General features: G+C 45.8%; 1 protein-coding gene across 7 annotated transcripts in view; it reads left to right on the top strand.

Moving 5' to 3' along the window:
• Nucleotides 1-20,332, top strand: part of LOC105890965 (arginyl-tRNA--protein transferase 1) — a 92,146-nt gene that overhangs the window by 2,701 nt on the left and 69,113 nt on the right. For 3 of the 7 annotated variants that reach the window (XM_031579515.1, XM_031579514.2, XM_031579517.2), the window contains exons 2-7: nucleotides 3,970-4,033; nucleotides 4,960-5,022; nucleotides 5,417-5,520; nucleotides 5,780-5,980; nucleotides 13,597-13,811; nucleotides 16,884-17,027. In XM_031579515.1, coding sequence (XP_031435375.1) covers nucleotides 3,970-4,033; nucleotides 4,960-5,022; nucleotides 5,417-5,520; nucleotides 5,780-5,980; nucleotides 13,597-13,811; nucleotides 16,884-17,027 — 791 coding nt within the window. Of the gene's footprint in view, nucleotides 1-3,969; nucleotides 4,034-4,959; nucleotides 5,023-5,416; nucleotides 5,521-5,779; nucleotides 5,981-13,596; nucleotides 13,812-16,883; nucleotides 17,028-19,619; nucleotides 19,749-20,332 lie in introns of all 7 variants that reach the window. The other 4 variants (XM_012817097.2, XM_012817095.3, XM_012817096.3 and 1 more) reach the window with 3 other exon arrangements.

Here is a 20,332-nt window from a genome sequence, read left to right as displayed (position 1 = left end):
TAATTAGACAGCCACTATGTAATTCAGGAAGTGGAGAAGGCTCGCAGGTAATCTTAGAGTAACAGGGAATAACCTTAGCAGTGCTAGGGATCCGAGGGTCTCTTTGGTCATTGCCTTGAATCTGTGCTAAATGGTCTGTGTTTAATGGCAGTGACCTGGTAGCCGGGCCTGGACCAGTGAGACCAGGAAAGTGACTGACTAACACTAACAACTGTGTGCGGGTTTGCAAGCAGCCTGAGAGGGCATAGTCACTTCCATGTCAATGGAAAGGTTGTGCATACATGGTCCAAGCACAGCATCCTTAAGGCCTTTCAGGTAATGCAGTCTCTGGTTTATATCATGCTAATGGGATTAGCTCAGCTCCAGCCAACTGGCACAGACAGAGCTGTCTGGTGCTGGAAAAGCCTGTCATGTTCTGGATAGGATTGGCACACATGGCCATGGAGCACTTCCGTCAAAGCAAACCCGGAAGAGGTCCGTCTTAAAGTCAGTGTTTCAAAACATCTTCAGGGTGGCGTTAGAAAGGGAAAACGGGTGTGGATTGTTCTTGGTAGGCTACTAGCCTTGGTTTTGTTTTAAAGGCACTGGCTATTGATTGATCTTTGACTCCTTTAATTTTTCCCAAATTACCTCATGGTTTCACCACAGACTTAGTGAATATTTGTAGAATAGAGTAGTTATTTCACTGGAAAAATAGCCCTAATTAGGACCAATTCCCACTTACATCCATTATCTGGATGGTAATTTGCCATATTGGCATTGTGGGAATTGGAGCCAGTGCCATTATTCTGGCAAAGTCGGTCTGTCATTCTACCCTTTTGTGACCTGGTAACAATGATGGCAATCTACTGCCACGGTTCAAGTGAGAATATGAGCCACAAGATTCCTCGTCTTCGAGGAGGGAAAGGGAGAGGGGAGACTTCTTCCTCTTTGTTCATTCTGTTTATATCAGAGTAAGCTCTTGCCCCATTGATGTCCCATTATTTCTCTCAGGCTTGTTTAATGACTATGATGGTTAGGATAGCTAGGTTAACTGGCATGAGACCCAAACTATGACTGTGCCATGAATTATTGCTCTATTTTAGTCACTATACTCAACATATTTTGCTGGCAGTGCTGACTGTCTCTCGTCTCGTGGAGGTTCGTGCTCGCTATTCCACAACATACTGCTGTTTCATGTGTGAATGAAGACACACAGACCTTTGCTGCGATTGATGGCTAAGTGGGATAATGGTTATTCGTTATCGATTATGGATTGTTTTAATCTGACAATTTTATGGATTTCATATGTGAAAGAGGCTTTACACTTACCTTTCATAAGCCAAATTGTGATGTTTTGATGACATTAACCATGTACATAGATAGTTGGGACCTAGTCTTTTTTCTCTTAATCATTCAATTAATCAAGGAAAAAATTCATAGTTTAAGTGAAACACAACATTTCTCAGTGCGTCATTGTCATACTGTCAGTCTTGATCAATGCAGTCTAGACTCCTGGCTGGCATGGACACAGGTCATTACACTGTAATTAGCACGACAGATGAGTTCCATTCCTCCATCAGCATCCACACAGGTCTTTTTTGGAGGATATTTCCCATGCAGCATATGCTAGATCTATCACAGGGCCTGCTTGTGAAGCCCTGCCCAGCATATCTGCAATGTAAGCCATACCCCACGCACCCCTGATTTAAGTAAGTGTAATAAGGTGTTTTCAACTAACCAAGATTTCCACTGACCAGGTACACAGAGCAGGGAAGGATGGAACACATTAAGAAGCAGGAGGGCCCCAGGAGCAGGACTGAATCACTGCTAACTGGTGCTCTCACCATAGGTGTCAGTTACTCCTCATCATTTTTTGAAATCACTAATTTCGTCCCCATTGCTTTTGACGGCTGAAAATAAAATCTCGCTACAATGAATAGAAAACCTCTATCACAAAATGTATTTAAACGGAGTGGCAGCTGTTGGGTCTGTGATTAGCAGCCATTCAGTAGCCATTTGTAAAAGTAGATGATGGTAGTAATACAGACTGAAAAATTGAAGAAACCTGGTAGGGGTGCTTCTATTTCTGATAGCTGTTCTGATTTATTGTGGTTGCTTTTGTTCATATGGCCTAGACTGATTTATTAGTATTCCAGCTGGTCTTGATAAGGACTATCTTCTGGCAGAATGCATCTGTTCTAGATCTACAGTTCTGCATGGAATTCTTTATTTGATTGAGAACTGAAATATGAATGTTTCATGACAGCCCCCCCCCCCGTGTTTTCATTCATCAGGTACATCTGCCCACAATACATCAGTACTTGTGACCATACAGTCAGTTAAGTGTTTCTACAAGGAGCCTCTTAGGGGATTGTCTTAATCCGGAATCCAGGTTACAACTAGATCTCTTGTAACAAATCTTGTTACAAAAGGTGATTGTTTCGTTTATGCACAGACTGTCACGCGATTGTGGCAGCGTTTGTCTTCAAGTGACGCCAAAGGTGACACTCACAGGGCCTAATGCCACAGCAGAGGAGATTTATCTTGTAGCATCTTGACCTTGCCAAATCCCCCACAGGTGGTTTGGGTGTCGATGGAAAAGATATTGTTGTTGTATCACCCCTGTCGTAACGGTGGGAATAAGTCTCTGAGTGGCTTCCCTGTTAAGGGTCAGCTGTACGACTCCAATGTATGGGAATTAAGAAGCCCAAACACACACTAATGCTTGCAGCAACATCACAGTGGGGAAGGCTAAGCCCCGTGTTTGTTTTGTTTGTGTGACGAAAGAGAGGAGACTCCCACACAGTTCTTTCACCGTGGAACTGGCTGTCCTTTGGGTCCATCTGCAACTTCCTCTCAGGGTCAGACACAGGCCTATTGTGTGTACATGTGCCTTGGAGTGTGTGTGTGTGTGAGAGAGTGTGTGTATGAGTGTTGTGCACTGTTTGAGTTATTTGACTACGTGTTGAATGTGTGAGAGAGAGAGCGTGCAGTCCAGTTAAGACTTCCTTTTGACTTTCTAGTTTGTGTGACATTTTGTAAGTAAGATTAGATCATGGTCCAGAGAATGTCTGAGGGGTCCCTCTGAGGACCGTCACGCTGGACTGTGGGAAACTCTCTCCCAAGAGACTGGGCCTGGTAAAGACCGCACAGAGCACGTGGCCTAGCATACATTGTACACATGGATACATAAATGTCTGTCTCTGGCCATGTACACCCCTATGCATACAACCGAAAGTGGACAGAGACCCACTGATTTCTGAGGTGTGAATATGGGTGATTTCAAAGTCCGTCTCCTTCAGAAAAGATGGTTGCTCAGACTAGCAAGTAGCGTAGTTGTCATGGCCTAGTCCTGTCGTTTATTTTGACACAACGAGGCAATGAGATCGATGACCAAGAGTAGGGGCGTGAATTTCGATGCAAATTGTGTCTGACAGCCTGTTAGGGTTTAATGGTTCAACTTCTTATAACTGTGACAATTTAACAAATCTTTGTGTCAAGAATCGTGATTTTACGCCCCTAATCAGTCGCTCCAGGATTCTGCGATTATGTGATTTTGCAAATTGCCATACATTCAAGGATTTCCTGCAATTGCAATTTTCTCGTATTACCACAACATTCCTGCACAAAAACACAGTCATAGAAATTTTGCTTTGTTTGCGATTGCTTTTATTATCAAAATCACTGCCATTTTAACCACAAATGTTGAGAATTCTAGTAACAAATTCAGTCGCTTTTGGCTGCAACAATCACAACAAACCCTCGCAAGATCCTGGTCGGACTGCCTAACACATACATGCCTCTCCTTTCCCATGCCTCATGCTGTATTTTACTTGACACAGGATATTAATAGTGTATTCATCCACAAACACAGAAGCAATTAATCCACATAAGTGAAAGCTTATTTGTATAGTTGTCTTTGAAGTTGAAGAATCTCTCTCTCCCTCTCTCTCTTTCTCTCTCTCTCTCTCTCCCCCTCCTTCTCAGGGATGTGGTCCCATACTATGACAGTTCAGGACTACCAAGACCTGATTGATCGAGGATGGCGACGGTGAGGCCACCAGCTCCTATATTTTACACGTTGTGTCATCTCATTTGGAAAAAATAATGCTTTTATTCATCTTAACAGAATGATTTTATTCCACATAACAGTTTTATCTCCATACTGATAAACGTCACCTCAGAGCCCCTTCCAAATGACCAAATAGGAAACCTAGTTAGTACTGAATTAGTCGCACCACTACAGAAATTTGACACAGTTTATTATTCATGACTAAATGTAGCCTACAGTTACATTTGTTTAATAGGGTGGTAATAACTTAATATTGTTATGCTACAGGCGTATCATATTTTCACAACTATTAACCGCACTGTATATAAACTTATTTACAGTATTCTGTGATTTTATAAAACAAACATGTGTATTGACCACACCCATGTTTATTCAACAGGAGGTCATATCGCCATGTCATATGTCATGTTGAACCAAATGCTTTGTAGTTGTGGTGCGAGCATTACTTGCCATTTCAAAGTTGTATGAAGTAGGGATTGGCATTTCAAGCAAATATACTACACCCCACCCACACACACACACACAAATATCTCATTCCCACTTATTGAGTGTTTATTTAGTGTAATGGTGTCGTGTGGGAATGGACAGATATTTCTTTTAAGTGGCAGTGCACCATTAGTGTAGGCCTACGCCATTGTACAGCATTTTTCTTTACTGTATATGGAAATAAAAACTCTCAGTGCGTAGTACTCAGTGCACAAATACACAAATTGTTAATAAAAACACTGAATAGTAGACAAAATATAGGTTAATATAGTAATATAATATATGAACATAATTTGCATGACACTACTTCTAAAAAAAAGTAAAAAAAAATAAAAAAGAATCCAAGGGGAACTATGAGCCCACATGATGGATGTTAAGTTTGCGCCTTCTTACCAATCGCTTGTTCTCTGCCTCCTCAGGAGTGGGAAGTACGTGTACAAGCCCATCATGAACAAGACGTGCTGTCCACAGTACACCATCAGGTAAGAGGTCTCTACTGTGTCTAAGAGCGCACAAACCCACTCCAGAATGCGGTGACTCACTGAACCACCCAACTGATCTGGGCCTTGATGTGTTTTATGGTCAGCTGCTAGTCAGGATCATAAATTAATGATAGCATGCTAGCTGGCTACTTAGCCACTGCCAGTGGTTTAGCTTTTTTATTTGGCAAGCAGGAGAGTTTTGGGGATTGATTTCTCTGAACATTTGAATACAGCCTGAGACACATACTTAAGTAAAGCATGTCCTGAACCTATTCATGTGCTTCAGGCGTTGATCAGAACATGTTATTTCATAATATGATCAAATGATCCATGGTCTTATCATGATTCTGAGTGGGCACTAAGTGATGATTTGATTTGATCTGTGTCCATGCAGGTGTCATGTCTTGAAGTTCCAGCCATCCAAAAGCCACAAGAAGAACCTGAAGAAGATGAACAAGTTCCTGTCTGTGGGAGAGATTCCTGAAGGCCAGTGTGACGGTGAGAGTCACAAAACTCCCTTTTCACAGTTACTATGTAAAGAAAATGGTTCCCTGAAAGTGAGTAGTCCTGCTACATTGTAAGTAGTTATTAACTCTTAATTGGCTTCTCAATCAGAAATGCCATGTATGGTGATATTGGCCTTTTAGTAAAATAGATTCCATGGATCTGCTCCAGGATAGAAGAATTAACTTTTTTTTTGACTGTGTGTGTGTGTGTGTGTGTGTGTGTGTGTGTGTGTGTGTGTGTGTGTCTGCAGGAGAGCCCATGGACTCCGCGTGTCAGGAGAGGGGGCCAGAGCAAGACCCCTCACAGCTGAGTGCCTCTGAGGTGGAAGGTCCCATCATTGCCCCTACCCCTGAGAAGGAAGCCGAAACCAACAGTGCCGCCCCGGAGCCCCCCAGGCAGGAGTCTGCTCCTCCCGCCAACGCCAAGGCCTCCCACTCTACCCCCGCACCAGGTGAGTGCACCGCAACCATCCATTGTAGTTCCACGTTGGTGGAACGAACTGCATAGCACTACCAGAGCAGGGGCGTCCCTCTCTACCTTTTAAGAAGCTTTTGAAGACCCAACTCTTCAGAGAGCACCTCCCTTCCTAACTGGCACTTCGACTAGTGCTTAACTTGCACTTACAGCAGTTACATTCCTGCACTTATTTTTCCTTTCTATTTCTACATTATTTCTTATGTAAAGTAGTATTTATTGTTACACTAGGTCTCTATTGCTCGTAGCTTGACTGTTCTCTCCCTTGTACGTCGCTTTGGACAAAAGCGTCTGCTAAATGACTAAATGTAAATGTAACCATCTAACGACATGGGAAACCCTTTAGTTTAAGCAGGCAGTTTTAGCAGCCAGATCAGTGAGTTAGTGAATGAGTATATATATCAATGCCCAGTGTTTCTCCAAACACAGAATTTAGTGGATAGCCTGTCTGGTCATTTTGGTGACATCTGCCTTTTAAAATTGTCAGTAGGAACCAGGAAATTGTAATTTCACCAATGATAAAAATGGACAGGATGAGAATAATTGTTCTCACAGAACGGATGTTTTTTGCATGTTGGTTTTAAGCTTTTGTTTCAACTTCATCTTTACTGGAATACTGGTTTCCTTCAGAATATCTGTTAAATAGGCCTGACCAGCTATTTATTAAAAAATGCCGAGCATGCACATCTAAATGCGCTTTAATGTGACAGATTTCATGATTTTAAAACTGTCTGTTGAAACAGATTTTCTCTCGTCTGGATTAGTGAAATGTCCACAACCTCACAAAATGTTCTAAATCCCGTTTAGAATGTAAAAGTGAACTGGCCTAACCAGCTATTAAGCTTTCAAGACCTCTTATTTGTTTTCACTGTAACAATGACGCAGCAATGCTCAGTTTGAAACTATTGTCTTGTTATCTTGAGCAACACCTCTGGTACACCACCACTGGCCACTTCTGTACTTCTTAAAATGACCAACAGATGTCAGCAGAGAGCTGCACCTCAGCAGAGTTGATTCTAAACAGACAGTTGCGTCTGGCTCACTTCACCTCAATGCTTTTTAAAACAGAAACAGTCCCATGTGCATCGCCTCATTCTGTTATTCACCCATTAACTCTCAAACACACTCCTGTGGCGTCATACGGACAGGCAACAAAGGATTAATACTGGCTATGAAGGGACATTTAACACGTAAATCAAGCATGAGGCTGACTCTTTAGCTCCTGTTACTCTCTCTCTCTCACACACACACACACACACACACACACACACACACACACACACACACACACACACACACACACACACACACACACACACAACCCCTCAGTCTTCACTCTCTGGCCTCTGTAGCCTCCTGCCCCAGTCCAGACATAAACAGAGACCTGAGCCCGTGGGTGTTTTGGCCTGCGCTCTGCCTCGGCTACAATTGAGTTATAGTTGGGGAGGGAGGCAGCAGCGGTGCTGGAGAGAGGCGCTGCCACGCTTCACCACGCTCCCTGGGTAAAATACCCCCTAACCTTCCGGAAATATATATATATATGTGTGTGTGTGTGTGTGTGTGTGTGTGTGTGTGTGTGTGCGTGCGCGTGTGTGTAGATGTGTTTCTGTTGATGGGAAAAGCCTGCTGTTCCCTGAAAGAAATAAAGAGTGAAATAAAAAACGACAGAAAAGACAGAAAGTGGAAAATGCCCCGTTCTCTCTCTCTCTCTCTCTCTCTCTCTCTCTCTCTCTCTTTCTCTCTTTCTCCCCCAGCCCTCTCCATCCCCCGCTCGCCCGTACGGGAAACACCTGGCCACTGTACTGTAGTTTTATTGGAGGCGGTTTTCTTTTTTTTTTTTCCCTTATTTTTTCCTACGGCCCAGGGCATGTAGCAGCAGCGGTGGTGGCAACCGCAGCCCAGGATAGATAGACGGCCCCGCCGCCGGTGCAGCCCATGCCAGAGGAAGTGTGGGAGAGCGCAAATAAAAGAGAGAATGTAGAACAGTACATCACCAGCGACTTAGTGCCGTTCAACACGTGTGTGTGTCTGTGTGTGGTCGTGTGTGTGTGTGTGTATGCGTGCGCGCCTTTCAGCTGACTGGATAGCGCTGTAGATGTATTGAGGTGGAGCAAACTTTTCTTGAAGGGTAAAAAAAGGGGCTTCATTCATTAAAAAGCTTCTGCTGGCAAGCAGTAGGGAGCTGGATCTGTGTGTGTATCACTACAACCAGGAACACCGCGTCTCGCTTCCCTAGAACATTCTGGTCCACATTATTATTTTTCTTTTTCTTGTTTTTTTTTTTTTTTTAACAAATTGAACAAAGAATTCTTCTTCCTCTGATACCATGCCTTTCTTCTCCTTCCTTGCTTTTTACCCTCATCTATCATCTTTACCTGAGCATTCTCCTCCTCCCCCCTTCTCTCCTCTCCTCTCCTCTCCTCGTGTGGTTTTTCCTCTCATAAAGAAAGTGCCAGTATACACAGTCACACAGGCATGATGCAGAGCTACCCACAAAATACACCCCTCTCTCTTGCCGAAGGGCACTGTGTGTTTGTGTGTGAGTAGCTGTCGGTATGGCGTAATCAATTCCTTTTGTGTCCCCTTAGTCCACACACACTTTTGTTTAGGAACTTGTTTATTTCGTTCTAGGGCCATCTATTGAATACTTTTTCCCCCTGACTGCATAGCTGTGTGTGTGTGGGGGTGGGGGGTGAGGGTGTGGGTGTGTTAAGGGCTGTTCCAGAGGGGCAGTGCTATGTTTTTATGAAGTGTTAACTGCCGCAGAGGGAGAGTGTGTCCTCCACAGGAACTGATCTGTCAAAATCTTCACACTGTACAGGCAGAACCTCTCTGTGTGTGTGTGTGTGTGTGTCTCCGTGTGTCTCCGTGTGTCTCTGTGTGTGTCTGTGCGTGTGTGCTCTTATGAGTGTGTGCGTGTGTGTTTTTATGAGTGTGTGCGCGTGTGTGTGGGAGGTGACTCATAAAGAGAATATTTGAGCATGCGAGTCTGTTGTGTATGGACATCTGTTTTAGAACTGTAAAACTTCAGGAGAAAGTGTTTGTGCGATGTGTTTGTGTTTATACCCCTCAAGCCTAGGGGAGTATTCCTGTGTGTGTGTGTGTGTGTGTGTGTGTGTGTGTGTGTGCATGCATGCATATGTTTGCATGTAGGGCTTCTTGAACTCTGTTATGTACCTGCACCTCCCAATGTACCTGTTTGGTCATGTTAATACTAATTTTAATAATGCTCGGAAGTGTTCAGCTTCAGCTGAGGTGTGTGTGTGTGTGTGTCTTTTGAAGTGGATAAAAAACAGTCCCACTCTCTGACACTCAGATGGACTTCATGTCTCAGTGTATTCCGGCACAGTTCTACACCATGCAGTTCAGTTTCCAGCAGTCATTTCTTTTTAATGGCTTTTGATTTCTTGTGACGGCTGAAGTATTCAATGTTTTTCCTTGGTCGTGGATAAAAGTGCATTTCTTTCTATTCTTGAACTCCGACCAGACTCACCCCCCGAATACTCCCATCTTATCAGCAGCATTTTGGACAGGAATATGACACACAGTTTCCTTTGGAAAGTTATTGGGCCGTGCAAAGCCCGATGCGGAGTAGGCCAAAATCCTCCAGAGTAAATCAAATTAAAGATCTAATATCGGTGACAGACAGGCCTCCTCACCAGAGGTCAGCATATCTGGCTTATTTTTTTGTATTGTGCAGAGGTCAACGCATGATGTGTTGGTACATCAGGCCCTGAGTAGAATTCAGACAAGTGCTTTTTGTTCATCCGGATGTGATCAGCGTGTGTGTGTGTGTGTGTGTGTGTGTGTGTGTGTGTGTATACACAGGGATAATAGTGCATTGTGCCTAAAGCTGTAAACACTTCTACCGTGATTGATGGCTGATGCTGGCTGTGGCCCCACTCTCGCTGCTCCTCTCGAACGCTCCCCCGCCGGGTCACCACGGTGATGGCAGGCCAGCGAGTGCTGGGCGGCGGTTGGCACGGTGACAGGCAGGAAATGGCCCTCGCTTCCTTATTGCTGCAAACAGGATGTCGGCGTGTAAACTGTTGACATAGGATGCCTGGAGCAGTGGAGGGCTCTGGCAGGCTTCCAGGAGAGAGGAGCAAAGAGAGTGATTTTGTGTGTGTGTGTGTGTGTGTGTGTGTGTGTGTGTGTGTGTGTGTGTGTGTGTGTGTGTGTGTGTGTGTGTGTGTGTGTGTGTGTGTGTGTGTGTGTGTGTGTGTGTGTGTGTGTGTGTGTGTGTGTGTGTGTGTGTGTGTGTCAGTGTATACTTGCTGCAGAATGGTTCAAAGCCCAGCTCCGTCTGTCTGTCCATCTGTTTGTCTGCAAACAGGACACCCTCTGTTTTCCCTCGCTGGCCCTGGTTGTCTCTTCTTCTGCCTTTCTCTCACACCCACACTTTCTGTCTCTTGACACTGTTGTGACTGTTTCTCTCTCTCTTTTCCTCTCATGATCTCTCTTTTTCCCTTCTCTCTTTCTCTGGTCATCACATGATGTTGATCTCATGTCTCTGTTACTGCAGTACCCAACTTTGCACTGCAGGTCTGCTGTGATGCTGGATGGCTCGGTACTCAGGGTCTGGTTGTACTCTCGTGGTACAATGATTCCCCTCAATGGTCCAGTTGCCCCCCCCCCGCCCCCCCCCATTCTGGGGGACAATATATAATAGTTGGGGTCTACCTGGGGGGAGTTGGTCTTTGGCATGATGGCATATGCATAGGCATATGCTTACCATTGCAAATATGGAAGGCTTGGCTGCTCACAATAAACGCTTTATATATAATTATGATAATAATATAATAATATATTATATATATATATATATAAAATATAATATATTTATATAATATAATATATTTATATAATAAATAATATCATATATATATATAAGAAATTAGCTTCAATGCTAATTAACCTGGCACCGCAAAGGGCAAAGGGCAGAATACAGAGATAGAAAACATGTCACATGAAGTAAAATAATGTCATGAAATAAAAACCACTGAAATCCTTCACTACTGAGCATGTGCCGTTTGACGACCTCCGCAGTGGTGATTTCATAGCAGCGGCAGGGATGGGCTGGTGACGGAGTGCTGGAGGTTCGGGGAGGAATTAGGAAGGAAAATAGCTTCCGAATGTTCTAGAGTGTTTTCCCTGCCCTGTGAGTGGGCGAGGCTGTGACTGAGTGAGTTTCACATGAATGAACGAACAAGCTCGCGCTCAGCGGTCGTGCCCCCTTCAGCGATCGCAAGCCCACCCTCACGCCCACATACTGCCTCCAAATGGCAACATAGTGCCCCCAGAACCAAAACAGCGCCAGCTTCAGAAGCTAGTAATTCAATTAGCCTTGTTCTGTAGATACACGCCCAGTCTCTCTCTCTTTCTTTCTCTCACTCTCTCTTTCCCTCCTGGAACTGCTTTGTGACCTGTGTGAGGAGAGAGACCTTCAGGGTAGGGTGTGGGGGGGGGAGACGGGGGTTAGCAGTTTTATATGTTTTCGGTGTGATCTCTCATTTCCATCCATTTCAGCTGTGGGGTGTTTGTGCTGCCGCCACTGTTTGTTTTGGAAAAGAGGCATGTGTTTTTTGTGGCTCAGGCTGTTAAAGGGGTTTCTTAAAGTCTTATGAAGGCCTTGAAAGAAAACAAATTGGATCAGATGGTTGAGTCACATCCTTCATTCTCCTTACCTCCTTCTCTTTACCTCTCTCTCAATCTTTTTGTTTCCTTCCCCTTTCCCCTTGAACTCCATCCCCACCACCTCACTCCCTCCTTCTAACTCTTTCTCCCCAGGGGTGCAAACTCGTCACCTTTCGGCGAAATTCGCCGTTTTTGATCCAAAATAGGTAATTTGTGTGATTCGTGTAGATCTGCAATAAAAATGTTTTTAGGGGGGGGGTGTCCTCCAAGTAATCTGCGAACGCAAGCTGTCATGAATATGTTTTTTCACCATGACAGGCACGCTTTTTATTTCGGGTCTGTTCGAAATGGAAGGTAGCTGCCTCGATGCCGTAATAGACAGGTGTATTACAAGACATGTCTTTCGGGTGAAAGCGTTGGTTTCGAGCGGCCTTTTTAAGATGGCAATTACGGTAACGTGTGACGTTGGTACGCTGCAAGAACGTTATACTATCTAACTTAGGCTAACGTGCTAATGTCAGACAGTTGGCTGACAGACGCCTCGCAAATCACATCAACCATTTTCGCTGGTTACAATAATGGTGGTATCGGATAGTACAGTGTCTTTTTCTCTGTAACTTTTGAAAAATCGAAGCGTGAAAACGCCGAAAAATGTACATTTACTTAAAAGACATGGCCGTCAGCCGAGTTTGGTCCGGAGTTTAGCTGCTAAAGTTATCTTCTGTCCTGTCGTTTGAAGCAAACCTTTTAGCTCTGGCATTGGTCTCCCATTAGGCTATGTATTTATCTATCACTTCACTGGATTGGAAGTCCATTTTCCAGGCTATCGCACGCCCCCTTCATTGATGCAGAGGTTAGGTTTGCCTCCCCTATGTGCTTTTTCACTGTGGTTTTATGACAGATTAGCAAGACTAAATAGCTTCTTCACATACGTGAAATACATTACATTACATTATCTATTATATGGATACAAACGACATATAATAAAAGTGTCTACAAATATTGACAAACAATGAGAAAGCAAAAGTCATGCGCTCAACCCAGTGTGTGAGGGATTGCACAATCTGAGATGAGGCGCAGCTCGTCGCTGCCTCACCTCGCGAGTCGCCTAACGGTCAAATTCAGCGATCTTGATTATAAAAATGATCGGAATAATACAAAAAATAAATTTAAAGCAAAGATCAGTAGATACATATTAATATTTATTTTATCATTATTTGTTTTTTTAATTTTCATGAGGCTCTGCCTCCCCTGACCGCACGTCCCTATGTGTATGTAATCTGAAGCACTGACCCGTTTTCTACTGCCGGGCGCTTCACTGCAATTGAACAAATTTACCACTCTCCTACTTCAGTTTGGTTTCAGAATGAGATAATTTTAGGAGGAGGATGCCATTACTGTGGCTCAACTAGGAGTTAGGTGCAAATGGGCCTTGTCCTGACAAGCTAGACTCAAAGAGTAATGTAAAGGGAAAAGAATATGTGTTCCCACTGTCACAGTTTTTCAAGAACACGGAGAAGCCAGGCCATGCCTGATGCAGCCTATATTGATTTTCGGTTCCTATAGTTGGCCCTTTTTTTTGGCTTAATACCTGATGGAGAATTGTGACGTAATGTGCTTTGGTGGACTGGAGTGGGTGGTCGGGAGGGTATCGGGGTGGGTGGTTGGGTTGGCCTGTGCCCGTGCAACATTCAACACAGGAATGTTTATGATGAAACTGTTACCAGAGCACAAAATTGTTTACAACAGCACAAAGTTTTTCATAGATCTAGCCTCATCATTTTGTTGTCAAAGTGCACCAGATTGATGCATTGAACTTTAAAATGTGCAAAATGTTCTTGTATATAAAATATATTCCCCGGGGAGCATGCCCCGGACCCTCCTAGGGGTTTCGCATCGTTGTCACCTTTTTCATCCCTGATGAGTTTGCACCCCTGCTCCCTCTCTCTACCTCAGGTGTGGGAGCGGATCCCAACAGGCCTCTGTGTCGGAAGGCCAAGGACCTCCGCAAGGAGAGGCGCCTGCAGAAGGAGCAGAGACGACAGCAGGAGGTCGAGGTCCCCACGCCCTCTGCTCCCACACCCACCACACCCACCACGTCCAATCAGCCCAAGTCCCTGGAGGACTTTCTGTCTGACACGTCCCCAGACTCCCCTTTGCACCGCCTGGAGGTGAGAATTGTGTGTGTGTGTGTGTGTGTGTGTGTGTGTGTGTGTGTGTGTGTGTGTGTGTGTGTGTGTGTGTGTGTGTGTGTGTGTGTGTGTGTGTGTGTGTGTGTGTGTGTGTGTGTGTGTGTGTGTGTGTGTATAACCTGTAGGAACAGTTTCTTTGGACTCCTTCATGTGCTCTTTGGATTTTGTTTGTTGGTTGTCGCTAATCCACGCCAACTCCGTAACATGTGAGCAGGTAAAGTGCTTTTGTTTGTTTGTTTGGACATGCTGGTGGTGCCTAAACACATCCAGGAAACGCACAGGAACGTCGTGAATCATTCACATTCTCCTCCACCTCCCTGCACCTGCCCAGCTTATCAGCCTCGGTGCGCTGCCCTGTTTATCCACAGCGGTGGAAAAAGCTGGCAGCGGTCGCCAGCCCGAACTGGAAGAGATGACCTCACCCACCATCCCCAAGAGAACGTCTGCAGCCACGCCATCAGTTCAGCGCGGCAGGAGTTACCAGTGTTTGTGTCGGATCGTTCCACCACTCCGCTAATTCAATTCAAACTGAAGCAACACTGCCTCTCACAGAATGGAAATTAACTTTAGACCCCCCCCCTCACTCTCCCGGTCTGTTTTCCTCTCTCCTTCCTTTGTCCTCTGTTTCCACACTACTAGGAGAGTGATGTCAGCATTGGTAAGGACGTTGGGCTGTAGGATTACAAATCGAGACCTGATAAGCAAAAGGTAGGGATGTTTCCCCACCGGACATCCCCAGGGACGAGGCCCTCTCATCCTCCAATTAACTTAATTGGCCCAGGAACTGATTGGATTGATCTCAATTCTCCAACATTGTCCCATTCAATCTCTGTAAGTGGATCCCAGGCAGCCGGGCAAGGTCACCCATCTCTGCTGAAGGTCACAAAACAAACCTGAGGACTAATGATGTTTTTGTGAGGTCTGCTCGTCTCTTAGAACCACAGGCCCGAAATAAAGATTCATGGGACCTGTGGATTGGCCCTTCCCCAGTGGCACTGTGTCAGAGGTCACTGTGTTTTTTTTGTGTTACATTTTGCAGACATCCGGGGAGGTAGGGAGTGCCTCTGATAGGCTGACCTCTGAAGGGAGATGCATGGGTGGGGGGGAGGTGGGTGTGAGTGACCGCGGGGTAGAATGTTCCGGAGATAACCATGTGGCTGCGGTCACCTAATGAGGTGTTTACAGTAGGCCGGTCGGACCGTCCGCCAGCCCACTCAGTCATCCGCCGAGCTGTTAAACAGGCTCTGGATTCCGCCTAATGAGCTGGATAGTTGAGGTGGGTAGACCGCACTCAGAGAGGAGGGGGGGGGGGGGGAGGGGGGGGGTAGGGAGAGAGATAGTGAGAGAGGAGTGAGTGGGAGGAGAGGGAGCGCCAGAGAACCAGAGAGTGCACTTCTGGCCATCTAGGGCCTCTCACAGATAAATAAACGGATGTGCAGAATCTCAACAATAGTTATTCTTTTGATCACAGTTGTGTGTGTGTGTGTGGCCACTCCAACTCCTCATACACTGATCACATATACACCAAGTGTGTGTATGTATGTCTGTGGATATCCCTTAGTCCTCGGGTGTTGCTTGAAATCATGTCAGACAGCGTAAATGACAATAAAAAATAGAGGACATGAGACACATGCTGTCCAGCCGCAAGAGAACTAAAGAGAGTTTTGGAGGAGAGAGACCATCAGGGGGCAGTGTGACCATACGGGAGAAGTCCACACGAGGCCTCCTGTTTTACTTTCCTCTCAGTCTGCCCTTCCTAAAGTCTAGGTTCCCTGGTTCAGTCAGGCTCTGGGTCTGCTCCTGCTCTCTGTCTCTCTTATTCACCCTTAAATGTGCTGCCTTTGTTGGACCATACATACACAAACAGATGTAATACTCTGAATCAAAAGCCTTTTCAACACATATGGATCAAAATGGTTTTGAAAGAAGAAACGGTTCAGGGTTTATGCCTCTCCCTCAGTTTATGCCTCTTCCCAATCCATCTTATTCACACGCACACACACACACACACACACACACACACACACACACACACACACACACACAGTCTGATTTCTTTTCATTTTCTTTTCATTGGACGTCTAAGCTTTTAACATAAACAGCATTAAAAATCCCAGTAACCGTAGATGCAGACTAAAAGTATAAAAATACCAGAGGCCAGCCAATCCTGAGGTGGTGTTGTTCCCTAGCGCAGGTGGACCCCTGTAAACCCCCGGTCACTCTGAGAGCATCTCTGGAGAGTTGCCAGATGAAAAGATTTGTGCGAACCGTTAATTTTAACACAGGACTCCGGCAGCCTCGTCTCCCCGCGCTAAAGCCCAGGCCAGGCAAGTTATATGAGAGCCCTGATGTGGCCAACCAAAACAAACCCTGGGTTAAATAACCCCCATCGAGCACTTTCCAGAGGACCCAGGAGGACCAGGGACACAATCCAACTAAAGCCTTAAAAACCAAGAATTTTTTAATTAAGAAGAGGAGAAACCAAATATAAGGGGGGGACGGACGATATTTCTCTCAGTTTCAGGGAAATGATAACAATGAAGAATCGCAAATTCTTTTTTTTTTTTTTATTGGAAAGCTTTGCTGAGGTGAAATGCTTGACTGTCCACATCAGTTCCAAGACCTCACAGCTGGTCTTCCTTTTGCCTGAACTATCACACTGGATCGAATGGCACAAGTGTGGCCAGAGGAAGTCCGGTGTTTCGCATACATTTACAGCCTCACAGTTTACAAAGTGGCTCTGCCTGTGGTGGGCATGGGAGCAGCTACCAATGATCTGATGCTGAATGCCAAGCTGAACACTGCAGGATAAAAAAACACCTGTTGCTCATTAGTTCCATGTGGGATGTGCTAATCTATGTTTTTCTCCCCCTGTGTTCAGCTGTGTGTGTGCCGCTTCTTATCTTGCCAACTTTTATCTCTCGATTTTAATCCACAGGATTTTGCTGTGTGTTGTTGCTGTATTTCAGTGAGCGTGGTTTCATGTTGGGGGGGGATGTCACTCACTGAATTTTGCCTTTTAACCCTTTCCCCGCTGCTCCTCTCTTGAAGGTGAGGCTAGTGCGCTCCAATCCCCCCAGTTCAGAGTTCAAAAGCTCTTTCGACGCCTCTTACCAGTTGTACAAACTCTACCAGATGGCCGTTCACAAGGATCCTCCAGACAAGCCCACCGAGAGCCAGGTCAGGGGTCAAGGGGTGAGAGTTGAGGGGTCAGCCCCTCAGGGAAGGAGGTAGAGAGGGGATGACTGCTAGAGATATTCTCCAAACAGAAAAAAATGAGTGATAATTGAGCTTAGCTGCAGGGTAGTAAAGCACATCTCTCTGTGGTTTGTGTGTGACGGCTGCACAACATTCGATCACCATCCAACCGCAGTCACCCAACGCACATGTGTTTCTGTTGTCGGACACCTCTAACAGAATTGAATGCAGACTCGACGAATCTGTCAACCGGCAGACGGCATTGAGTCAAGGCTGGCGGGAGAGTCAGGGCGGGGAGAGAGTGAGAATGGAAAGAGAGGTAAACGAGGGTAAACAGTATAAATTTAGAGAGTTTAGTGTGGGGGGGGGGCAGAAGAGGGCAGAAAAACAGCCCCTGACTTGACTTTTATTGCTGCTCCCTACGAATGGACGGAGCGTGGGATCAGGTGGGGCGGCATGGCAGTCAGAGTGAGAAAGAGGAAAGGAAATGAGGGAAGGGGGGAGTGGAGGGAAAAGAAAATAAAGGGTCGAGGTGTAGGTGTATTTGTGTGTGTTTGTGTGTGTGTGTGTGTGTGTGTGTGTGTGTGTGTGTGTGTGTGTGTGTGTGTGTGTGTGTGAGAGAGAGAGAGAAAGAGAGTGTGTGTGTGTGTGAGAGAGAAAGAGAGAGAAACAAACAAACAACGTGTGTCTGCGTAACTGGTAGTAGTTGTGTTTTTGTGTGTGTATATGCACCTGAGCAGAGCATAATGAGTGAAGGTTGCAGAAGATGGAGAGAATGGGGTAGAGCAAAGAGAGGGAGGCGTAGGAAAGGAGTAAAGTGGTCCCATACGTCTGGTTGGGGGGGGGGGGTGTGTGTGGGGGTTGGAGCGGTGGCGTGGTGTTGCTACAGGTGCCTGCGCTGGCCGGCCAGCCCATCCATCTCCCTCTCCCGCTGTTTGGCTCAGGTACTCCCCCTGCACCTCCAGACTGCACTCGGCTCCCACTCATCAATCTCCCGCGGCCCGGCCCAGCTGCACCAACACAAGCGCTGCCATAGCATCCACGCTAACAGTGTTAGTGCCTCGCGCTAGCATGCTAGCTAGCCAGACCTAGCGTATACACATTTTTATGATTTAGGTGAAACCTTGCCCCCTCACTCACTTCACCTCTCTCCAAAGAAAAATCCATCCCAACCCCTCATGTGGTCACCATTCCGAGTTATCCGAGCTGTACCAGACTCTTACCCATAAATCTTTGCTGGGCTTTTAACAGCACATGTTCTGGTGTGTTAGCATGGCGCTAGCCCTTGTGCTAGCAAAGCCTTAACCAGATGTTTCTGATTAGTTGTAGTGTAGTCTTCTTGTACGTCTCGCCTTAACCAGGCCCGTGTTGTGGCCATAAATCTCTACTGCAGTATGGAGGCCCAGCTGTGGTGTGCTGGAGTTGTAGGAGCTTTTGGCTTTTGATTTTTTTTCTATGTCATAGAAACCTTTAATCATGTGTATGGACTAGGTTGGGGGACACGGTCATGTTGTTTGTGGCTCCGTTTTGTAATGGCCGAGGTCCCTCTTAACAGGGACTGCTGTAACCTAAAATCTTCATCGTTTCTTTGTAATTCTGTTTGTAGATTCTCCTGACACCTTGTGTTGGAGTCAGCTTTTACATAACTCTGGTATTGCTGTTTTGACTTGTTTGTGGAATATGCCAAGAGGCATTGGTTGTGTGTGTGTGTGTGCGTGTGTGTGTGTGTGAAACTGTCTTGGGATTCACACATTATGCAGCTCTATCCCCACCTCCTTAAATATCTTGTACGGTTCTGATCTCTTAAAGTTCATTGCTTTTGCTGAACAGTGGCCCATCAGTCGCTCTCACTGCCTCAGTCTGCCCACTTCTATTGGCCACTATCTGCCCCTTGTTAGCTGTGATGGTGTGCTAGCTTCACCTTCAGGTTTCCTTCCTTCTTTTGTGGTAGTGGGACTCGAGTCCTCCACACCCACACACACAGACACACAGACACACACTCACACTCTCACACACACGGTTGCATTGATTTGTTGCAAATGATCCAAGAGGAGTCTAAATTTCAGCCCTGGAGCTGTGCATCATGGTACATTAATAACCTAATGCTTCTGTTAGTGTGTAGTGCTGTCTAAAACGTCTCCATCATTATCCCCTCCCCTCTGCCTCTCTCTCTCTCTCTCTCTCTCTCTCTTTCTGTCTCTCATCCCAACTCCTACTACTGATCCCCCGCTTCCCACGGCATGCCCTAACATCATCTGCGACTCCCCAAACTCTCCCTCTTTAATGCTACCTCCATTTCAACTCACTCAAACTTTCATCTACTTCCCTGTTTTCTCGGCTTTTTCATAACTAACTATGCTCCTCCTTTACCTCCCAACCATTCTGTGAAACTTGTATCACCCTTCCATAACCTCTTGCCCTCCATGTTCATGGTATCTCTTTCTCATTGGTCAATTGGCACAACCCTCTCTATGACACGCTGTCCATTCTTTCACATCCAAAACATGTTGCCCACCTCCACCACTGTCTCTCTCTCTCTCTCTATCTCGCTCTCCCCTCCTCTCCCTCCCCCCCTGCTTCTCTCTAAAGGTGAGGCTAGTGGTGGTCAGCTTTGAGGATCCTGAGTTTGTGGCGACCTTCGAACGCTCCGCAGCACTGTACACCCAGTACCAGCAGGCCATTCACGGCGATGACCCGTCTGAGTGTGGTGAGGCTGAGGTATGGTTCAGAGGGTAAAAGTCAGAGGTCACAGATCTGACCCCACCATTGCATGACTTCTCACGGGCATAGGATTATATCAGAGAGCATAGCTTGTATGCAAAATGTAGCATATGATGACACTTGGTTTAGCATAGTAAGCCAAGCATTACTGTAGGTTAACTTAATGGGGAGCAATGCAGATTAATAGTGTAAGATAACATAGCCCAATAACTGATATGGCGTATAACATAAGCATTGAAGAACTGAGATACAGGATATCTTTCTCGCTCTAGCTAGACAGGGATGGCGGTGCCTTCGCCACCTCTGCTGGCAAACCTCTCCTGCTGTTTACAGGGCTCTGTCATATATGCAGCATGCTGTCTCAGTAAGGGGCTTCCATCTCAGTAAGACTTGAGGAAAGAGGAGCTTCTGGAAATGAGCAGGCTCCGCAGGAGTGAGGGAGCAAAAAAGAGTAGAGAGGAGACCGGAGAGGAGGATTAGGTGTAGTGAAAGGTGTGGAGCCTCGGGAGTGTATGTTTGGGGCTTTTGTCCCTCAGGGCTGGAAAAAGTAGGCTGGCCTGCCAATGAATAAATCCTCCTGG

The sequence above is a fragment of the Clupea harengus genome, chromosome 13 (assembly GCF_900700415.2).
Source record: "Clupea harengus chromosome 13, Ch_v2.0.2, whole genome shotgun sequence".
Taxonomy (NCBI): domain Eukaryota; kingdom Metazoa; phylum Chordata; class Actinopteri; order Clupeiformes; family Clupeidae; genus Clupea; species Clupea harengus.
The sequence above is the reverse complement of the archived record's forward strand: the minus strand, read 5'-3'. Positions and strand labels throughout refer to the sequence as shown.